Source organism: Rattus rattus, chromosome 15 (genome assembly GCF_011064425.1).
Source record: "Rattus rattus isolate New Zealand chromosome 15, Rrattus_CSIRO_v1, whole genome shotgun sequence".
Classification (NCBI taxonomy): Eukaryota; Metazoa; Chordata; class Mammalia; order Rodentia; family Muridae; genus Rattus; species Rattus rattus.
The window spans coordinates 72,651,681-72,674,629 of NC_046168.1; the positions used below are offsets into that span (position 1 = coordinate 72,651,681).

The 22,949-nt window shown below is 42.3% G+C and overlaps 1 protein-coding gene across 1 annotated transcript in view; it reads right to left on the minus strand.

Annotated features, from left to right (window-relative positions):
* The window catches only part of Chsy3 (chondroitin sulfate synthase 3), a 245,179-nt gene extending 222,451 nt beyond the window's left edge, over positions 1-22,728 (minus strand). Inside the window, exons 1-2 of the mRNA XM_032886245.1 lie at positions 21,405-22,728; positions 18,220-18,503 (exon numbers count right to left, since the gene is read on the minus strand). Coding sequence (XP_032742136.1) covers positions 18,220-18,503; positions 21,405-22,212 — 1,092 coding nt within the window. The 5' untranslated portion in view covers positions 22,213-22,728. The remainder of the gene's footprint in view (positions 1-18,219; positions 18,504-21,404) is intronic.
* Positions 22,729-22,949: the final 221 nt, after the last annotated feature.

Consider the following 22,949-nt stretch of genomic DNA (forward strand, 5'->3'; position numbering starts at 1 on the left):
TCTACAGATTAGCAAGGAAGCAGATCAAGGCAAGCAATGCTTATGGTAAGGGTCTCCAGGGAATAATGCTATAGACTGACTGAGATAAACAGCCTTAAGATAAGGATCTGAGGGAGTTGGTGTGGCCTGGCCGTTTCGATAGTGTAGGGGTCACCACGCTATTAATCATCTCTGCTCCCAACCTTCTGGGCAGTAAATAGTTTAACAGGAAGACACCTCTCCCTTTGAGGAGAGAACCCTGTGTGTTTAACATTCCTGGTTTCACTGGTGCTTATCTGTGAGTACAGGGACTTACACGCCTCCTATAAACTGATCATGCAGCCGCTACACTTGAGGCTCAAAAGAGGGAATGGAAAGGTTCCAAGAATGGGAGAACCAGTATGCTTGCTGCTTTTAGATATGGTAGGGAAGCTGCACTGTTAAAATCTCAACAATATGGCTATCTAAACAGGATACGCATAATGGCAAAGCCAGGTGACAAGCCAACATGCATGAGGACAATTTCACAAGACCCAGCCCTGGATGAAGAACTACAGGCAAGTAATGGCTTCTGACAGAAGCGCATAATTTTTTCTCTAAGATGAGCGACTTGATAGGTTATCTGATCCCAAATCATAAATGCACTCGCATATAAGGAATGCTAAAATAAAAATCAGTAGGAAATGCATTGTTTGTATACTTAAGTATATCTATGTAACAATTGTAAAGGAGAGGTCACAAATTTGAGAGGGGGAACATGAGAGATATCGGAGTGAGGAAAGGGAAGGGGGGAAATGATAGAAATACAGTGTGAAATGCAAGGGGAAGCCCTTGGTCCTGCCAAGGTTGGACCCCCCCCCCAGTGCAGGGGAATATGGGGGGAGGCAATAAGGGGGATGTATAAGATGAATAGCTGTATGGGGAATGGGGAGGGGAGGGAATGGAGGCTTAGGTCAGGAAACCGAGAAGGGGAATAACCTTTGAAATGTAAGTAAAGAAATATATCTAATAAAAAATAAATAAATAAAGTGAAAAAGACAAATAGAAAATAAAGGAGTTACAAGGTTGGGGAGATAGCTCAGCTTGTAAAGTGCTTGTGTGTAAACTTGATGATATTTATTTAATCCCCAGCACTGATGATTTTTAAACAAATAAGTAAATAAATCCAGTGTAATCTAAGTGCTGGGGAGGCAGAGACAGACGGATCCCAACTGACCAGGTAGCTAAGGCAAATGGGTGTGAGCTTCACATTTGGTGAGAAAGATCCTGTCTCAAAACTACGTAAAAAGGTGACTGAAAAGACACCCACCATTGACCTCTGCCCTCAATGCAGATACACATGCACACAAATACATGTGCACCTGTATATACATGTTGGAAACCTGAAGAGTCTTGATGAAGACCCAAGGTCCCCAGCAGTAGACATGAACACTCATTCTCACTGTGTCCTTGCTTTGGGGCTGTCATCTCTGCTGTAGACTTCCAACTGCTCAGGTCTTTGGGGCCATATCACCTTGTCTGTCCCCTGTAGCTGTTGAGATCTGTTCCTATACAGCTCTGATCTAGACTTTGGTCTCTTGAATTGGGGCATGACCCCACATGACATCATACGGTGAGTATGGGGGTTATTAATAATTCGTCGGCTGTAAAATGTTTCTGAGCCTGCAATAGCCAAATTCATTTAAAAAGATGAATCATACAGAACCTGTGGTCTCTCTGGCAGTGCAGGGAAGGAATTCACTGCAGTGTTGGTGTTAAACAGACATTTGCACGTCATTGGTGATCATGCTGGACAATGCCTGAAGCACCTTAGCTCAGAAACTATTATGCTATGCATTGTGATGCTTTATTATTAATAACCTTATAGAATGATAATGACTTATGAGAACAAAGGCTTTTAACATTTCCCTACTATCATTCCTCCAAATGTAACTGTCAAATATCTTTGGATGGTACCGTGTTAGAATGTTTGATATTTGAGAATTGCCATTTGAGCCAGTGACTTGAGTGTCATAGGAAATCACTAAATGCATTTGGATTGAGATTCAGAAAGACTGAGGATCAATTTCTGAAATGGCCCTTATTGTTCTTCTGCCATTTGGTACAAAATACACAAAACGGGATTGATGACTTAACAACCAAACTGCTGATCAACTCCCAAAAATACTGACTATGTTCTACATTCTGCATTGTCAAAGTTTCAGCCAGTATTTTACTTTCTTTGAAAATCAGCAAGCACACTCACGTTCGTGTGTAAATCTGCTTTTGTCTTTAATTAAAGCTAAAAATAATGCATATACAAATTTATAAATTTAAATAAATTTGTGATTTACTGCCATGAAATGTTTGATTGATACTACTGTATATCAGATACGCATAAAAAATTACAAGTAAGAAGTGGTTATGAGTAGAAAAAGTTTAGGTCTAGGTGATCTTGACTGGCTTGACTTTGATTGCCTTGAGGTCTGGGACTTCATAGTCAACTCATCCTATCACATTCCGTCTGTGCTTAGGAGGTTTCCCTACTTAGTTTTTCAAGTTAAGATCAACTTACCCATGAAACTCTCTTGACAAGCATCAGGATCCCAAGTGATGACTCATGTAAACATTCCCTTCCCTGCCCTGTGTGTGCTTCTGCTCTTCATATTCTTACTCTTGTGCACTCATTCTCAGCCCTAAGGAGGTTCTGTGCCTTGAGCAAACATAGTATCTTATACTTAGTGGTTACACTGCTCATTCAAGTATGTCCTACTGCCCTGATATAGCCCTACTGTGTGCCTTCATGTGTCCATTAAGCCTCAAAAATGGGGGTTCGTTTTAGAGGGCTTGAATGGACTTCAACCTTTTTGCATTATATCAGAAGCTAAGCACGTGTCTAGAACTCACCACAGCCTTCTTGCAACGATGATTAGAATTGAGGTCATAATAACACTACTTATCTTTAGAGAGTTTTATAAGAAATTATTAATAGTTTAGCTTAAGTAGAAGACATTCATTATTGAAAACTAATTAATATGAAAAATTCACTTTAAATGCCTGAACCAATAGTTTTTATAACATTATAGACACTAGCTATTTTGTATATATGGTAATACACACCCAGGAGGAGAACAGGATATATTTAACCTGTAAAATGCTGAATTCTCAGAATATATCACACTAAGCAAGATATACATGTCCACATGCACTCTGATTGTAAAAGTACAGACGAAAATGTAAAGGTCATTTAGATATAACTGGCAGCCCACAGTCTTATTTTTATACTGACACCCAGTAAAGACAATGCTTGTTTCTACTAAAAATGTTATTCTTCTACTCATTTTCCTAGAAACATACTAATAGCCAGAAAGCAACAGCAAATTTGCTCTCATGTATCCACACCTTACAGATCTATCTTGGAAAGACAACAGGCAAACATGTCTAGACAGTACAATCCTTGGATACTGCTTTCAATTCTATCCTTGTCTAATCTTGCTCACTTGTGAGCTCTTTCCCAACTTAGTCCAGTGATGTGTGCACATACAGCTAGCCTGGTCTATCTACTATGACACCAGTTTCAAACTACAAGTTCAAGGCTGTCTCTTCAATTTATAGCCGTGATGTCAGTGTAACAATTTGAAAAGGGTGTGGCCAATGGAATCATATAAATTACAGTTCAACACAAGACTCTGTCAATTCTTCAGCTATGTGATCTCTGCTAGTTGTGAAACTTCTAGTTTGTACCAGCACTTGTAGCATAAGATACAAGAAACAACATCTCCTCAAACCCCTGCACAGCTCAGGAGCCCTCAGAGTGCAGAGTACCAACTGTAGAAACATACACATATCTAATGCTGAATAGTTACGGTAATTATCATTTTATATACTTACAAATGTAGGTTACAGCTCACCATAAGCATAAGATTTTAGACTTTTCAATTAATAGCACTGTTTTATTCTACAATGAAAAGAAGTAAACCTTCATAGGGCCACAACAAGCTAGACATTGGCTTCTGGATAATTTATTATGTGTTTATGCTATAATAAGTTACTACTCAAACTTGTAATATCTCAAAAAGTGTCAAAAATGATGAAATATTCTCCTCTAAATTTACCTTAATAGTAACCCTGACAAGGGGAAAGAATATAGTTTATCAAAACTATTTGAGTGCCACTGGAATTACCTTCTAATCTTTAAATAACAGAAAATGTATTAGATCCCATTCTAGAACCAGAGGTGGATTAATTCAGCTACAATAATTATATTTCATAGAAAAAAAACTATGACACAAATGACCTAAGAAAAATGTAGCATTCGTAGTTTTCTAATATTCTAAAATCTGTGACTGCTAACTCCATAAATTATCTTGTAGGCATTATCTGCCGGCAGCACTGCAAGGCTTTGTGAGAGCTTTTGACACACGGGATGTCTATCCTCAGTGTATTTAGAATTTAATGGGAACATGGAGAAGGGGAAATAAAAAAGCATTAATACTTCTAATTCTTTAAATAATTAATCAGACTCTTTGCAATCACAAATCTTTGGAGCAAAAAATGGGATGAAAGCAGGTATTCTTTGAAAAATTCAAACATGTCCCCTCAGTTGGGAATTGTCAGTATCATGGCTTATAATCTTCCACAAAATCCCCTTAAAGTTGATCGGACTGAACACTTGTGCCATTCTAATCAGTTCAAGCGTTAAAGCCCTGGTGTAGTCCAATACGCCAAACCTATAAGCACAGCATCCAGAACTCAGCACATAGGCCGCGTGCCCATCTGCCCAAAGTGTCACAGAAGCACATAAGCAAAATGTAGAACATACTGTGTGACGAGTACGTTGATGCAGTTGTATTTCACCAAAGAAATCAGACCAAGACACACCACAACAAAATTAAATATGGTAACGGAGCACTGAAACCAGAGAGCTGATAAAGGAGAAATATTTCAAAATGAGAATTAGAGATGAAAAGCATAGAGCCCAGTTAAAATTAAAATATACGTAATTTAAAATGTATTCAAACTAGAGCCTTAAAAATGTTATGAATACCCAAATTTATAGTTGATATCAATTAATAATGTTTTTATAGAGGTACCATAATTATATCATCCTGTAGTTATGGGTATATATTTTCATTAATATACTGGTATTCCTGAGACTGCCTAGGTCCCCCTAAAAACTAATTTATGTCACTAAATGTTCTTCCAATGAAAAGACTCTGTTGTTGGGTTTGAAATTATTTTTATAACTGACACTTCATTAAATAGTCCATGAGAAAAATTACGGCGCTGGATGTAAATCTAAATCATGTGGCAACACCATGACGAGAATAGTCCCTGAGAGGAGACTGACAAGCAAAGAGAACAAAACCTTTACTGCAAAATGGTGTCAAGAGGAAGGGTTGATCAACTAGGGGTCTAAGACTACACACAGTAGGTCTTTCTGTCAGCTTACAAGTCTGAAATGATAGGAAAGGCTGATCAACTAAGGCTCTTTTTTTTTTTAAAGAACTGGTTATTTAATTTATTTACACTTCAAACGTTATCCCCTTTCCATGTTTCCCCTTCAGAACCCCCTGCTTCTATGAGGGTGCTCCTCCACTCACGTACCCACTCCCACCTCCCCATCCTGGCATTCAACCAAGGGCCTCTCCTCCCACTGATGCCCAAGAAGGCCATCCTCTGCTACATAGGCAGCTGGAGCCATGGGTCCCTCCATGTGTACTCTTTGGTTGGTGGTTTAGTCCTTGGAAGCTCTGAGGTGTCTGGTTACTTGGCATTGTTGTTCTTTCCATGGGGTTATAATTATAAGACTACACACAGTAGGTCTCTATTAACTTACAAGTCGGTGGCATTCTCTCTGAAGTCTGAAGTGTCACAACTCCATGAAGTGTTAAGATTATTTAATGGAATGGGAAACAAAGGAAGATGACGGTCAGTTATGAGACAGGCAGAATATGAAACAGCCGCAGAGAAATCAAATGAGCACTAAATTATTCTAAGCAACTGTGTGGGTAGAAAATCAAGGAGAACAGACTAATAGCAATAGACTGAGTAATTAATCTGAAGTTATTAGTTCAAATTCATTTTAGTCGAAGAACCTAAACTTAGTTACCGCAACAAACATTACTGTATGTTCATAAATCAAGGTGTCAGTTCCACAAAGGAAGACGTGTATCTTTGTTCCTTGATTTGTACGTTGTTGACTCCCTCCCTGAAATCACATAGTCCACAAGCAGAGTTTAGCAGTATTTACCTCTAACACCACACAGCAAATTATCTTCCCAGGAGGAATTTGGCAAGTCTTTGCAAAACTAGTAAGACATATTGAAAAGGCTAAACATTGGGAGAGCCAACACTTCCTGGGAATCAAAAGCAGCCCATAAAGATGGGGATTTGAGAGTGCCGTGGAGTCTACTTTCCTTTTTAGTCCTCCAGAAACTCACGTGGTTCTCTGAAAATGATAATTCAATCGTTTTGAAGTTCTAGGCAGCCATTAAAATGAAGCACTGATAGAAGAGTAATTCTCTGCTAACGCTTTTGTTGTCACCATAACAAATGCATGAGAGAAACAGTTTAAAAGGAAGATTCATTCGGCTCACCGGGTTTCAGAGGGTCTAGACCATAGCCTGCTCTCCATTACTCAATAATTACAGTGATATGACTATGTGGCCAAGGAAGCCACTCAGCTGGTGGCAGCTCAGAAAAAGTGAGGGAGACTGGACCACCAGGCACAAGGAACGCACTCTGAAGGCAGGCCCCTGTGACCTGATTTCCCACCAGACTCCCCCTCCTCCAGGCACTGCAGCTCCAAGCTCATCCTTAGATAACCCACTAATGAAGCTAATGCCCTCCCAATCCAATCACCTCTCGTTAGCGCCACCAGCTGGGCACACGGTGCATGAGCATCTCTGAGGGGAGGCTTACTCATCAAACTACAGCTCGCAGCAATGATGATAACTGAAAAAAGTTAATGTTCAAAACAACGAATATATTACATCTTCCCTTTCCCATTAAAAACTAAAGAGCCAGGGAAAGAAACTAAATCAGAGTTTTCTGACATTCAAGAGGAACTGGAAAGAGAGGAGAGTCTTAGTTTTCTTACAAAAAAAATTAAAAAGTGTTATTGGGAGGAAAATTCTAAAGTCAGATGGATCACAGAAATATAAATATTTTCACTCTGTATTTGTATGCTTTATACATTATTTTCAACCTATTCTACTCAGTATTTACATTTTATTGAAATAAATTTAAGACAAATGAATTTTTAAAACAAAACTTTAATCCAAAAGCAGAACTGTCATGCTGTGAACATGATTTTTTTTTTCCTTCTGCAATGCAATGTCTCAGACATCCAATCTCAAGTGCTCCTCCCACTTCGAGGCCTTGAGCTGACTGGAGGACCCACAGGCATTTGCCATCACGGTCAGCCGTAAGATGATCATTTACACAATATTTGCTTTACCTAGAAGTGAGGTTTGATTCAAATAAATGCATGCAGACAGTAAAAGATACTGTTCATTGTGGGTTGGAACCCATTCCTTACAAGCCAGAGAACTTTTCAAGGTACATGGGCCTCAATTTTCTCTGTATGAGTGCTCCCAGAGAATGTCAAAGCCATACACTGTGTCTTCCCACCTTCTTTCTCCATTCTGTTCTTGCATTTTCAACCCTCCAGTCTGTGTCTCCGGCTGGGCTTACCTTGCCCTCTAGCTGATTCTCGGCTACTTGTGCGTGCTCATTCGACCAATCTTCTCCTTTGTTCCCTGTGCGACTCATACTTTGTCTTCTCAGTACAGCCCACCTTGGCTCCCTACACAGAGTTGTGTACCACTCCCCATCTGCCTGACTGTCTCTGTGTATGTGTCTGCCTGCCTGCCTGTCTGTCTGTCTCTCTTTCTGTCAGTCTTCACCTCTGTCTTTCTCTGTCTCTATCTCTGTTTCTCTCTGTGTGTCTGTGTGTCTCTGTCTTTCTCTGTCTCTCTCTTCCCCCACCCCTGCCCCCACCCCCCTCTCTCAGCCTTCCTGGGTCTTTTGAAGCTTATTTACCTTGTTCATAATCTAGTAAATAAGGTCGGGATGTGGTTCTAACATTTGCTGAAACAGCAACCAGTGGAAGAATGGCTGGGCATGCGATGCTCGTGATTGTTTGCTGAGTACATGAATAAGGAGTAGAACTTGGTGTGCCCTGAGTAGACATCCTCCTGTGTTCTGGTAATCCCTGAAGCATTTGTCACTCAGACTAGCTCGTCTCAAGGGCCTAACCTCTGGGAATACTCTCCTCTTCAAACCTAACACCCAGGTGACACGTTCACCCTCCCCAATCTACTACTGCATGCCTACATTGTCACTTCTGTGACCAACTCTCTGTCTTCTCGATCTTAAGTTCATCCTCTTCGTTTCTTCTATGGCCCTTTCATTAAGATTCATCTCACATGATCAGCAGCTATAACTAAATCCCATAAGACCCTGTCCTCAAGCATTGGGCCGCTAAGGCATCTTCCTGCACTAGAGCCATTAAGAAAAACATCTGTGTGATACTCTCCACTCAGAGCTCATCAAAGCTTTCTATGACCCAGCGGACTGATTTTCTATACCGGCTGCTCATTAACATTAGCCAGAAGGATTTCTCACAATCTTACGCTTTTTTTCCAGTCCACACTGTTCCACGAAATTCTAAGACTTGCTCACACATCGTCTACAGACCCATCTTAACTTCTGAGTTTGATGTATAAATGCTACAACTTCAAATTCTCACTTTTTGTACCTTAGATATGCTTAATGCAAACACACAATTTGATACTGCGTAGCCTTTGATGCTCTCTCCTATCCACCAAGTGTCCTGTATGGTACGAAAGGTTTGAGGGATGCACAGCATTTTCCAATTTGATGGAGCATTTCCTTCCTTTATTTAAAATAAAGTATCACGTAATCTCCACCTCCAGAGAAGTCAGTACAGTGTTGAGCAAAGGAATGTTTGTTAGTGACAAGCAGATGACATCAAATTTACATCGAAAGAGCTATAAATCTATAAAGTTACCATTTCTGCAATTTATCATACGAGTCGCTCTAATGCCTTTTGTCTTTAAAGCACCGAAGTCCAATGCAATAAGTCAATATAACAGCAGCAAAATAATGGGAATCAGCACTCAAGTGTTTTAGAACTCTGTTATTATATACCACTCAGATACAGTCATTAGGAAGAGCTATAACTCTTCAAGTACTGAATGTGTGAAAATAGTTCTAAGAACGCCTGAAAATCCACTTTGGTGTTCTTTGTAAAGCAATATTTGAGCAAGTCATTAGATGAGATGCCATGAGGCTGTAAGTGATATTTTTATATTATTGTCTTAACGTCTGGGGACTTTGCTGTTTTAAACAAATGGATGACAATTATATGGAAGTTTTTGTTAGTCTCTACGATTGCAGGAAAAGGAAAGAAAATGGAGAATAACTCAATGTTGGCTGGATATTTAAATATGAGAGTTAACTTAAAATCAATACACTAGAGAATTGGCGAGATACCTCCCTTGGTAAAGTACTTCTGTGCAAGCCTGAAGGCATGGGCTCCACCCCAGAACAAACAGGAATGTGTGCTGTGCATATATTCTAGTGGGTACTGTGGTGTCAATACCGTATCCACCTTAGTCACCTAGACTATTTCAAATAATACTCATGCTGCAGGCATCCCCTGTAAGAGACTCTGATATATTGGAGCAGCTATTGGTTCCAATATCATAACTATTTTCAAAGTCCCTCAGAGAATCCCACTGTGTAGTAGAAAAAAGAACCACTACCCTGGGGCTGGAGAGAGAGCGCATCAGTTAGGATTACGTACTGCTCTTACAATAGACCCAAATCTGTCTCCTGTCATGTTGGGTGGTTTATATAAATCACCTACAAGTCTAGCTCCAGGGGAGCTGATGCTTTCTTCTGGCATCTACACTCTCACACAGATGAATACAAAAATCAATCGATAGATCAATCAATCAATCAATAAACTGAATCAAGACTCTCCCCTACTGTAGCAGAGCAGACCTTTCAAAGACCCATTATAACTGACCTTTCTAATTGACATTATCCTCTTGGGGTAATTACCTATGGGGCATAAGGCATATAAACACTGCCACTTTGGATATTAGAAAGAGTTAACATGAACACATGGCTGGTTGTGTGCTGGGCAAGATTCTAAAGACCTTCAATTTATTGACCCTTTTATTCCCCACAATGGCTCTGTAAAATTGGCACTGTTTTATGGCATTTTGCTTCCTCAAAAACATCTAACAGTACGAGCGACGACTCTGAAATGCTTCTAAACACATTGAGACATTTAGTCTTCCCAGAAGTGCCCTGTAAATAGAAATTATTGTAATGTCATTCAGTAGACGAGGAAATGAAAGTCAGAGAACCAAGAGACACAATAACTTGTCCACCGCCATAGAGCTCGTGAATGGCAAACTAGCAATTGGAACGGGGGGGAGGGGGGTAGTTCTGATCTAGGAGTAATTTGCAATTGGTACAACAGAAATGAAGGGCATTAATAGAGAACAAAGTTACTAAATGATACCTTTGGTGCACTAAGAAATGCCACAGCTAATAGGAATGACACCATCTTGATGATGACCTGGATTACCACAGTAAGACTCAACTGGAGATTCCAGGGTGCAGAGTGGAAATAATATCGAGAGACATATCTGAGGGGACCCGATTCTATCAGACTTGAAGGCAAGAGGTGAGCTAGAAGCCAGAGTCCTCTTCCTGGTCCTTGCCATAAGATGAGAAAGGTGGGCTCATGACACACTGTAGAGGGGGCTCTACGGGCAAGTGAAAGCAGCTGGCTATATGAGTAGAACACTTTAAATGTGCTTTAACAGATGTATTTTCAGGATACATTAAATACCCTCATTTCATTAAGAATTCATCTTGATGTTCTCAGATTTTTACCTCATTAAATACAGCTTTTATTTTTAAGTGTATATCCTCCTATATTTCCATTTACGTTTGCAAAATTTACCTCAAAATTAAATTATTACTTATGAAAAGAGACATTTCTAACCATCAGCTCACGGTTATGTAATGGTGGTTTAATGCTAGGCCCAGTTGTTTGGAATTCCATTCAACCTCATCATCTAAGCTCCTCAAATAGGATGGCTGCCCTGTCCTAGAGGTAGCCAAGTGTGACTTCTGAAACGGTCCCCTAACCTTCCTTTGATTAGCTAAGTCACAGCCTCTCAACCAAAACCACGATAACTGTCCATTCAGTTTTTAACAACAACAAGACGCAAACGTGTCAAGCTATCAGTTTGCCAGCCCAATAGATGTGGGACAGTTCTATTTAGCCACAGATTAGTCTCTGAAGAACATTTCTCATTTCGAAATAAAATCCAGCAATACACCAAACACCTTTGCACTCGATGACAACTGTTGTCTCTATAGGGAATTTCATGCACAGGATTGCCCTTCTGCCTTTCAGCCCTGGTGTCTATTGAGGGAAGTTATACGAAACACCCAAGCACACCTGCTACCTTCTATTAGCTGAGGTGCTGGGAATGTGGTCTGGTACTCCACACTCCTTTCTCTCCCTTGCTTCTTTTTATTAGGTCTTAATGTTCAGAATTACTATTTAATGTTCAGAAAATAAGAGCCAATATGCATTTTATAGTCATTGCCATATTTTTCTGAAGTTTCATTTACTTTGATTTCTTTGAACTTCAATAGTTATTTCTCTTATGTGTGCATATTTAAGCCATCTCTTAGTGATATAGGAGGTTTTATAAGTAAATAAGCTCCCGATAAAAATTAGTGAAACAAAAAGAGATGGTAAAACAAGTCTTCAGATACTATTGAACACAACAAGTGAAGAATGCCGCTGTCAAAATTAGAATCAGTAAATAAAGACCTGAGAATCTCAAAACAATTAAGAAATCAATTTCATTGTCTGTTAGGCTCCAGACGGTGCCCGTTGGGTTTTAAAGAATAAATCATGTTTATTCAGTTAATTCATAAACGTGTAGTGCACTTACTGAACTGTTAATATCCACTACGGAAAAACATTAAACACACATGAGGCCTGGTACTGGGCTTGGACCAGTGTGTTTCTTAAGAGGTTAAATTAGAACCACACTGGGCCTCTGAGGCCCAGCAGCTCTTCAATCCCCACCTCCCTCGACTGCTTTTGGTATTTGGCAACATCAAATAATGGCTCGCACATCTCGGTGATTTCTGTACATGCATCAACTACATCCCTTGAACAAAACATCCCTTTAAAAGCTATACCATTTTACAAAAGAAACGTGGCATACATACACTTCAACGTCTGGTGCATGCCCTTGGATTTTGAATACTTGCTAAGTAGAAAAACAGCTGAACTAACGTTTCTCAGGGAACACACTGTTTCAGACAACAAGACAATGAAAGTAGAACCAGAAAATGACTTGATTTTTTTTTCAAGAAACTTGAATATTTGTGACTTATTAGGGAAGAAAAGCATTTAAACCTCACAGGGGGTGGGTGTCCTGCTAGCATTCTGTTTGTTTCCAGTTGTCTGGAGGCATCTCTCAAACTTGGTAGCATCTTCACCTGTTGGAAAGCATCTTTTCAGAAGACATACATTGTCTCAGGTCAGGTGACAAGGGACCAGTTAGCCGTGGAAATGCCTGAAGCTTGCAGAGCACCGACATCTGCACTGTGTTTCCCATAACTTTAGGAGGTGACTTTTAACTTTGGGAGGTGATTTTATTTTATTTTATGTTTGTACAACGGAGAAAAGAGTGCTACAGCAAGAGAATCACAGAGACAGTTCAGGGTGGTTTCATTTGACAAATGGGACAGGGAGCAAAGCAGATGTGAGAAGTTTGCAGTCCAAAAACAAACAACAACAGTGACAACAAAAACTTCTGAAAGACTGAATTCTAGATATGTAAAAAACAAAACATTGTCTCAGCCTTTACTGCACCTATTCATTAGTTCTAGGGGACAACAAGCATTCTGATAACAGAGCGTGGGGATGGCTCCACAGCTAAGGTGCTTGCTGTGCAATCATGAGGTGCTGAGTTCAGGTCCCCAGACCCAAACCGAAAGTCACACACGGCAGCCTGTTCTATAACCCCAGTGTTCAGAACTGGAACACAGAGTGGCCTGAAAGGTGAACTTTGGGCTCAGTCTGAGTTTCTGCCTCAAGCAGATGCGTTGGCGAACATCTGGGGGAGACGCCGAAAATCACCCTCTGGACTCCACACAGGGACACACGAATGAGGGCTGGCATACACATGTGCACACACCTGTACACACTCGTGCATATACCAGTAAAGAGAGAGGGAAGGGGGGAAAGGAAGACAAAAATGACTGTGAAGTAAAAGAGGAGGCAGAGGAGGAGGAAGAAATGAAAGTTCACAAAGACCAGGAAGACGCTAAGGAGCATCTTAGAAGGCAACAGCCTGGTGGGAGTGGCTGAGAGACCTTAAAGCTAAAAGATGCTATGAAGACCTTAACATAGTCCAGTGCCACAGCTCTCTGGTGATACTTAAAAGCCCAAGAACAACTCACGAAACACATCTTTTCGTAAAATAAATTTTGCTACAGTATTCATAGCCATTAATAGGCCAAAAGTGAACACCAGACTTCTCACACTAAGTTAGCCATGAAAAGAGTCAAATATAATTCTGTTCAGTCATGGGAAATGGTTCTGTAAAGCCACAGAAAAAGATTTTTAACCAATGTAAAACTGGCTTCTGAAACCACGTGTAGTTAAATCATGTGTCTTCCCATTGGCTTTAATTTACTACAAAAATCAAACCGAGAAAAACTAGCAGTCTTCATCTGATCTTTAGTGATCAAAGGTAGAACTCACGGGGTGAGAATAATTAATGAAGTTGAAATTATTTTAATGCTTAAGTGTAAGTGGTAATACTAAATAAAAAACTCAATACTGCTAACAAACTAAACATGAACGTATAAATAGGCTAATTTACAATAAAAATAGAAGTATACCATGATACACAGTGGGATTTCTAAAAGCGTTTAATTCTTCATTCTAAGAGACTGGAACATTTTCTGGACCTCAGAGCCAGAGTGAATAATATACCTTAAAGCTATGTGAGACTGCTAGCCCACTGTGCCCTCGAACTGTTTAACTTGCTTTTGTTAGAACCTACACTACTCGCCTTAGGTTACCCATGTTAACAATTTTTACAACCTAAGATAACGTATTGCTATAATCTTAAATTATGAACTCTTCCATGCTCCTGGCTCAGGTAATGTGTGTGAGCATCATTTGCTGAAAGCAGCAAAAACAGAAGCTGTGAGTAACTTCCTCAAGTTGACATAAATGTAACCATTATGGACACTGGTGGATAAGCAATGATGCTTGTTATCGGGATCGGCTGGGTTCAGTTAGAGCCAGTGACTTAATCCCTTGTAAAACTCCTGACAGAGATTTGTGAAGCAGTCGTTCTCGACCTGTGGGCGTGACTCCCTCAGGGGTTAAAATCTGATCTGATATCCTGCATATCAGATATCTATATTCTAATTCATAACAGTAGCAAAATTATAGTTACGAAGTGGCAATGAAAATAGTCTTGTTAGGGGGTTGTTACAATGTGAGGAACTTTGTTAAAGGGTCACAGCTTCAGGAAAGTTTATCCTATTCCTTCTTCCCGTGGTGCTCTTTGTGTTTCTCAATAAAGACAGAGAGAGGGACAGACACATCCACCAGACAAACACAGATACAGACAATGACTCAGATTCACACTCATACAACAGACAGACAGAAGACAGAGGAACAGGAAGCATCAAGTGTTGATGAAATCTACTCTTGCTCTTGATTGATCTACTCCAAGGGGAATTATTTTATTTCTTTCCTTAATGTGACATCCATGCATGACAGGTGACTAAGTGTAATCTTCACAACCAAGTATTTAAAAATACCAATTTGATTCTTGCTGCCAAAATTCATTTTATGGAAAGGGATATCCTAAAATTTGTATCCCAAGGCTTGTTTCCCTAAAAAAAAAAAAAAAACTTTTTTTTAATCAGCTTGAGCAAGGCATATAAAATAAATTCCCATGGAAATCCTGGTGTCTGATGAGACATGAAGAGAACTGAAAACTGCCTACACTGAAGGAAACAGAAAACAAGACTAAAAGCACAAAACATTAAAACCCCCATTGCTAAGGCAATGTTGATGGTCTCCTAAAATGCCAGAGATCCAGAGCAGTCAAGTTAGCATTCCACTAGACATCTGACCTTAGCCAGCAGGAGGGGCCGATCAGTTCCAGCCTAGAGAGAGTACAACAGAATCACCTGAGGGCTGTGTGTGTGTGTGTGTGTGTGTGTGTGTGTGTGTGTGTGTGTGTGTGTGTGTGTGTGTGTGTGTGTACAGCAGCAACCTGGGAAGTGGTTCAGTATTAACAACTTGGAAAATGGATGTCTCAGTCCCAAGTCGGAAAGTACTGATCGATATTCTCCAATGGCATTCAGCATTTTGTGTACCTCGAAAGACAAGTGAGTGGGGGAGTAGATGGGGAGAGGAGAAGAAGTCACCTGCAAACAGACTGTCAGCATCAGATTGCCAGGCACTGAAGTTACACATTAGTGTCTCAGAGTCCCAAGGATATATGTAGCAAGAGAAGGTTCTGGCTGCCTTAAGAGATGAGTTCCTCAACACCAAGCAGATTGCCTACGAGACCACTTGAGTTGTTTGAAGTTTTGGGGCAGTCACACATAAATTGCTATAGCATTTCCAGAGATGTTTCTGCATAAATGTAGGTTTTCGTTTTACTAAAGAGTTTTGCTGTAATTTTATTTTCTTTCTTCAGAGAGAGAGAGAGAGAAGAGAAGAGAAGAGAAGAGAAGAGAAGAGAAGAGAAGAGAAGAGTTGAGTTGAGTTGAGTTTGTGTGAATTATGTGGGAACGGGAAAGCACTAACCTCCTTTCCCATTGAGACTGACCCAGGAAACAGCACAGAACTCTTGAAGTGAATCTAGGCATTGCTTGAGTCACTTTTCAATAAGTAGGTATAGTCTAACCTGTTTAGGATTCTTAAACAATGCAGATTAAAATAATCTATTCCACACATTCTCCTTTAATTTGGTTACATTATAATGCAATTTAGAAGCACTCTGGGTTTCACAGTCAGTTTACTCTCATTGGGTTCTTGGTATTTCTAAAATAAAACAATACAGCTTTCTCACACTTTGTCAAAAATCATTAAAGCATGTAACATGTAACTGAAGGTTTTAATTTTTAGTTTGACTCTTTTGATAATGAAGAATCAACACTACCAATGACTGCTAGGTGAGCAAAGTTTAAGAATCCGTGTCATATAGTTCCTGACTGAATACCACTAGGCACCATGCACAGCACGGAGACAATGGTAACCAGTGTGTGTTGACAACCCCGACAGAAACTCAACACTGTCTGAGAGCCTTGAAGCTGCTCAGGGTGTCGTTTACACTCTACACTTCAGGAGACTTTATTTTGTTCCAATGCTAGAACTAGATGTTGTTTTGTGTAGACTCTGAAGTCTTTGACGGACAAGTGTCATTCCAAATTTAAACATACTGCAAAGGTTATGGAAAATATCACCAAGGTAAAGCCCACAAGAGAGCTTGTGCATCCCTTGAGGATGTTTTCTTGTCATGGAACATGAACAGATAAAGCACAAGGTAAAGACTGGACCTTTGTAGCTGAATCAATGAGAATGTGGGAGACAAAAGATATGTTTACTAGAACTCTCAATTTAACTGAAGGCAATTAATTATCAAGAACTCCACATTTCCCTTTTGCATTCACTCATCCTTTCAAAATTGCTGCAGCTTAACTTCAGGTGAAATTAGCTGAATGCATTTTATACATTATTGTTTGTTTCCCAGATACTTTTATATTAGAGACAAATCTTTTTTCATTGAGTTCAGTGAAGTTGCCTTTTGTGAAAAGTTGTAATACTTTGTTGCTAATCTTCTTCTAAATACTGTTGTTTTGTTTTACTTTTAGGATCCAGTCTGGCTATATAGCTCAAGCTAACCTCGTCAGGCTTGCAAGTGTTAGAATTACCAGAATGAATTACCAAAGCTATAGGACAGCTCTATAAAATAAAAATTGCTACTTTATTACTGAAAGCGATTAGTTGTATAATCATCTCAATGTGCCTAATTCGGATCCCAAATACATAATTATCATAAGTTTTTCTGTGTGTAATAATTATTTAAAATACCTCAATGAATTGTATCACAAGACATTTTTAAAAAACTAAATAGATATTACACCCCTGAAAGAAAAATAATGAGGGGAACCATGTACCTTTGAGAAACAATCAGTTCACATGAAATGAATTTTCCTTAAATGTATCCTACGTACTTAATTTATGAAACTTTTCGAAATACAGAAGTTAAAATGCACTGGGTCCACTAGGAAGGTAAAATAAAATTAAACTCAAAAAAAACCCTGCAAATCAAACTTCATTAAAATTGCAATGTATTATTTAAGCATCAAATCAATTGTTACTAAAATTATCTTTCAGGAAAACTATTTTAAAGGACAATTCATTTGATTTCAAAGCCAAATTCTAAACGGAAAAAGCAATTCCACTAAACTAATGGCCACCATGTCATAACAGTCCATAACTTTCCCTAGTTAAATAATTCTGGCTTTTGATAAATTGTCACAAAAACAGACATAAACAAAGTCTAGAGAACAACAGTCACGTGACAGCCTCAGGCATTTCCCCAGATTACTTTCATTCTCTTAAGTAAAGCTGTAAAGTGCTGGAAATGAACCTATCGTGAATGCCATCTTGCTGACCCTCCCCTAAGCGTTCAGTTCCCACTTGAATGTTCTCAAGAACCCCACATGTTAGCCATGTGAAAACAAAGAGTTGTTATCATGTGAAGAAAAACAGGTCAACAAATAATAATAATTACATGGAAGGAACTACAGTTGGCCTTCTTATTAGAGAGAGCAAATGAATACGCATGCCTACAAACTCCAAAAAGACAAATTAAGTGAGTTGGGGGACTTGTTTCCAGTGGCAGAGATGTAACCAAAAGTTTGCCTAAAGTTAAGATTCATGCTAACAACAAAAGCTCAGCGAGGTGTTGGGTCTAATAAGGAAGATGCATCCTGCAGTAGCGTCCAAATCCATAGAAGTCAGCTACCGTGATTTTTAAGAAAATAAAGATAAGTAAATGACAGATAGCATTGTAGCCCAGGATGCAGAGTGACGCGCACCTGTAATACAAGAATATCTCATCGCACCTTAAGGCTTACCTCATAAGACCAGACACACTGCGTCCCACCGAAGCGCCGAACACACCTTCCGACTTCCACGTCCTCGTGGGTCGTGTACATTTCTCTGAGGCATTCGCCAATGTGAGGCACCATACGCCTGAGAACCTCTCTGCTGAAGATCATCCCAGGTCCTCCCATGCAGAAGTTCTCCCCGGGCTCCAGCCCCAGCTTTCCAAGTTCTTCAGTATTCCCCAGGCCCGTCTGTCCCAGGTAGAGAGGCTTGCTGCTATTTAGGGATCTTAGAAATTCTTCTAACTTATCACCTGAAAGGAGAAAGTCGAGAGTCACCTCCGGTCCTCATTTCACAGGCAATTACCATGGTCAATGGAGTGAAAGAACTTCCGCCATTTCTCTTAACCTCCTTGCACACCTTATACTAGTGGGAAGAAGGAGAAACAATTCTCCTTTCTGTCACCTTTTTTTCCTCTTTTGTATTAATTATTTTATCTATTTACGTTTCAAATGCTGCCTTCCCCACTTTCCTGGTCCCATAGTAAAATTATGGGTATTTCTTAAACCTTGACACAATTTAATGAATCTGTCATCCAATTTCAGCAGAGGTGAGATAAACATAAGGAGAATAAAGACTGTTTGTCAGTCCATTTGAAGTAATAAAGTTCCCACAAATACAACATACTATCAAATGCTAATACTTAGTATTTCTCTGGCAATCTGTGGTCGCTAATAAATAATTTCCTTTGTATGTATTTTTGTGTTTACGTCCTTATGTGTGGGGATACAACAGCACATTCAGGCACACGGAAGAAAGAGTTCAACCCTAGGTGTTCTCCCTCTGGTTCCAATCACTTTGGGTTTAAAGACTGTGCTTCTAGCTGGCCTGGGTGCATATTTTGGAGAGTGTCTTTCTCACTTGCCTGGAGCTCAGCAAGGAGACTGGACTGGCAGACCAGAGAGCTCCAAAGAGTGTTCTGCCATATGTATTCTGCTTTTCTTCTTGTCGTGGTTTGGGGGATGCAATTCTGGTCCTGGTGCCTGCAAGGCAGGCAGTTTTACCCATTAAGCTACCTCCATAGCTCCAATATCCAGTGATTGTATATGTATATGTATATGTATATGTATATGTATATGTATATGTATATGTATATGTATATGTATATGTATATGTATATGTATATGTATATGTATATGTATATATGTAAAATTGACTTGGTTGGGTGTTTCTCATTAATTAAACTTCAGTCATATACAAACTACATTATTTAGGAAGTGATTTAAATGAAACCTCATCTCGACACTGAACTTAGAAAGGCATTGTTTTAGAGAGGAAAAAAAATCATGAACATTACAATCAAAATAATGAGCTGTACTGACTTGTGGGTAGTAAGTTGACCAAAAGAAGGGATTTAAGATAAAATCCTGTAGCTATAAGAGTTCAAAGCATTTGATATTCTATATAGCAATGCATCAGAATGAGTTGTCACCCTCTAAAATATTCTCAGTCAGTCTTGGTACTCTCATTTTTGATCAACAGGGTATGTGGCCACTATCTCCATCCCATGTCTCACCCGCTAGATGTCAACAAGAATTTTTTTAGAGAAAAACTGAATTCTTAATAGAAATGCACGTTCATTTTCATAGAAACAGAATGTGGCATTTCAAAGATTTGAGGGGCAATATACTCCAATCATTAAAGCAAATGGCCAGAGTAGGCCCTATCAATGTACACCGAGAAGTACAACCTCTTTGCCAGGAATTCTTTGTGATTTTGATGAGGAATAGAAGATAATTACCCTGAAGTCTGGGTTCCTCAAGGCAACGAGCAGAAGGCAATACCTCTGAAAAACACCTTTTCTTTGACTCTACCATAAATGCCACATTTGAGGAAAGAAGCCATAATAGACTTGTTTGCACTTAACTATCAAAATCTCTCCTTCCAAATGGCACCACAGAGACCTATCTGCTCCTCCCCCTTAAACTCAGAGCAACTCTGTTAACAGGACATCAGCTGCTTGCCCTTGTATTACGTGAAGGGTGTTAACCTTGATCATGACAAAGTCATAGATCTTCCAGTAGTCAGCACCTGCTGAGAAGAGACTGCGCTCCTCAGAATAAGAAGTAGGGCGCATGGACAACAGGATTGCTCCTGCAGGACAAGTCTATTTCTTTCTTTGCAATCCTTTCCCATCTTTTCCACTGTCTGAACCGAAAAAGTTGACTCCTATGCTCTAAGGAACTTTGAGCTATTGAGCTCTGAAATCTTCTGACCAGAACTGCTGACCATCTGGAAAAAAAAGATACCCCTTTCTTTTAACACTGGCAAAGTTTCCTCATGCGGTGGCTGTATGGTGTGGTCAGGGTAGTTCTAGAACCTGTTCAAACGCTGCAGCTACCAAGATCAACTGGAAAGCTTCTACTGTTAGCGTGTGTGATGCAGCTTGCAGGTACTAGAGTCTGTATAACTCCAATGCACTGTCAAGTCCCTCTTCTTCACCTGACCTTTGGGGAGTAGCACCCATTGCCACTGGGTTTTACTAAAGTGTGGCAGAGAATGGGGAATAGCTGAGTGCTAGGCTGAAAGGAACAGCACACTGGGCTGGTGGGTGTATTCAAGGTCTCCGGGTGGAGCAAGTTTCTAAAAGCCACAGAATGTTCAAACAAGGGCCGGGGACAGTAAACGATGGCTATCCTCAACTGCAGCTGTCCTAAAACTGCTCCAGATTAAGCTGAGACAAAGGAGCAGGGTAGTAACGCAACAACGTAAACCACCCAGCCCTGCTCGAGCCAGCATCTTGCTTGCATCTTGCTAGCCTCCAGCCAGGACACGCCCCTCTGGACAGATTTGGGAAACTATCACCTACCGCGAGCTTGGGGGGAGGGGCGGGAATGGCTTTTTGGGTTAGCTCTGAGGTCCCTTTCTTCACTTTCTGAGTAGAGACCTGAGCCAGATGGAATGAACAGCTGCAAGAGCGAGGAAAGTGAGTAAAGCTGAGCAGGTATGAGGAGGGTTGAGACTGCAAGAGAGGAGGCGCAGGCGAAAATGATGGGCGGATGCGAGGGGTGGGGATCGCGGGTCAGGGGGTTGCAGAAGCCCAGAGCAGGTGCTGACTGAAAAGCGGTGGAGAAGGTGGGTAGAGGTTGGGGTTGACAGCAGAGAAAGGAATTGGGAGGTGGGCAGGGGAGGACAGCTAACACTGGGAGGTCACCTTTGATGTAGACATCGTCGTCGGCGCGCATGAACCACTCATACTTGTCTAGATAGTGGTCGTGCATGTACTTGATCATCATGAAGGACTTTTTCTGGGGAGGGTAGGAATCGTCGACCCCCGGCAGCGCGATGACAGGCAAAGGTGGCGGAGGCTGGCCGAGCGCAGCACTAGGAGGCTGCTGACTGGAAAAGAACTCCACGCGGCCAGGGATGAAGCGCGCCCAGGTCCGCTGCGCGGCCAGCGCGCGACTGCCCAGGTACTTCTGTGCGGTCATCACACCCACGTACAGGAAGTCCCCGGGTCCGGAGGTTGGGGCAGCGGCGCCCCCGTCCCCGCTGCCGTTCTGGCTACTCCTCGGTCGGCCACCTTTCCGAGGGCCAGCCGCGCCCCCATCCTCCTCCTCCGGTTCCCCTTTGGCAGCGGGAGCGCCGGGAAGCGCCGTCGCACCTTCGGGCTTGTGTCCTCGCCTCCTCTGCGGCAACGGAGCCGGCTGCTGCCAGGGGCTGCTCCTCAAACTGGGACCTCCGGGCGCCACCTCCGGCCGCTGAGGACCGGGGAGTTCGTGGCTGGCAGGGGGCGGCGACTGCTGGAGCCGCGGCTGGGACTGGGGCTGGGGGAGCAGCTGCTGCGCGTCCGCGCGGGGCCCGGTAGCTGAGCGACCGTAGTAGGAGCAGAGACTGGAGCCGCGTCGCCTCTTCTCGCTCAGCTCGGCCACCCGGGGGGCGATGAGCCAGGACGCGGCGGTGAAACCCAGGACCAACCCCAGCGCCACGCTCACCCACGGGCGGCGGGAGCGCACCGCCATCGTAGCAGCTCAGAGCACGGAGGCAGAGTGGGCGGTGTGGGCGCTGTCGCGGGTTCCCTAGTCTGGCTGCCGCCCCGGCTGGGTCTCCGCGCCCCTAGCCCGGGGCCGTGGAACGCAGCCTGCGCGCCGACGCCGGCTGGCTCTCCGCACACCGAGCTGCGCTGCAGCTCCGGGCGAGGTGGCCGCTCTGCTCCGCGCTAGGGCTCCCGCCGAGGGTCGGGAGTGAAACTTCGGCAGCGGCGGAGGCGGAGGCGGCGGCGGCCGCTAGAGGAGCTGCAGGAGGAGGAGCGGCGGCAGCAACGCGTCCGCTTCTCCGCTGCCACCCTGTCACAGGCGCGCCTGATCCCTCCTCCTCCCGAAGCCTCCGCCCTCGCTCCCCGCCTCCCTCCCGCCCGCTGCCGGGCTCGGGACCGGCCCGAAGGAGGAGCCACCCGCGTCGTGGCTGCCAGGCGTGGGGAAGCGCGAGCCGCGGTATTTCCCCATCACCCGCCCTTGGACGCCCCCCAGCCTGCGCCTGGGTCTGCCATCCTCCTCTCCGGAAGGAAACGACGCCTGTGCGGCCACCTCCGGCTTCCAGCGCGGCCGTCCCCTGGTCTCCCCTCCTCTGGCTCCAATCTGGGTCCTGTCCCGCCCCCACCCCCGCCCTAGAGACACCGCTTCCCGGGCCCCGGCTGCGCTCCTCCCGGATTCTCTGCACCGCTGGGTTTTTCCAGGGAACTCGGACGCCTGAGCCCCCA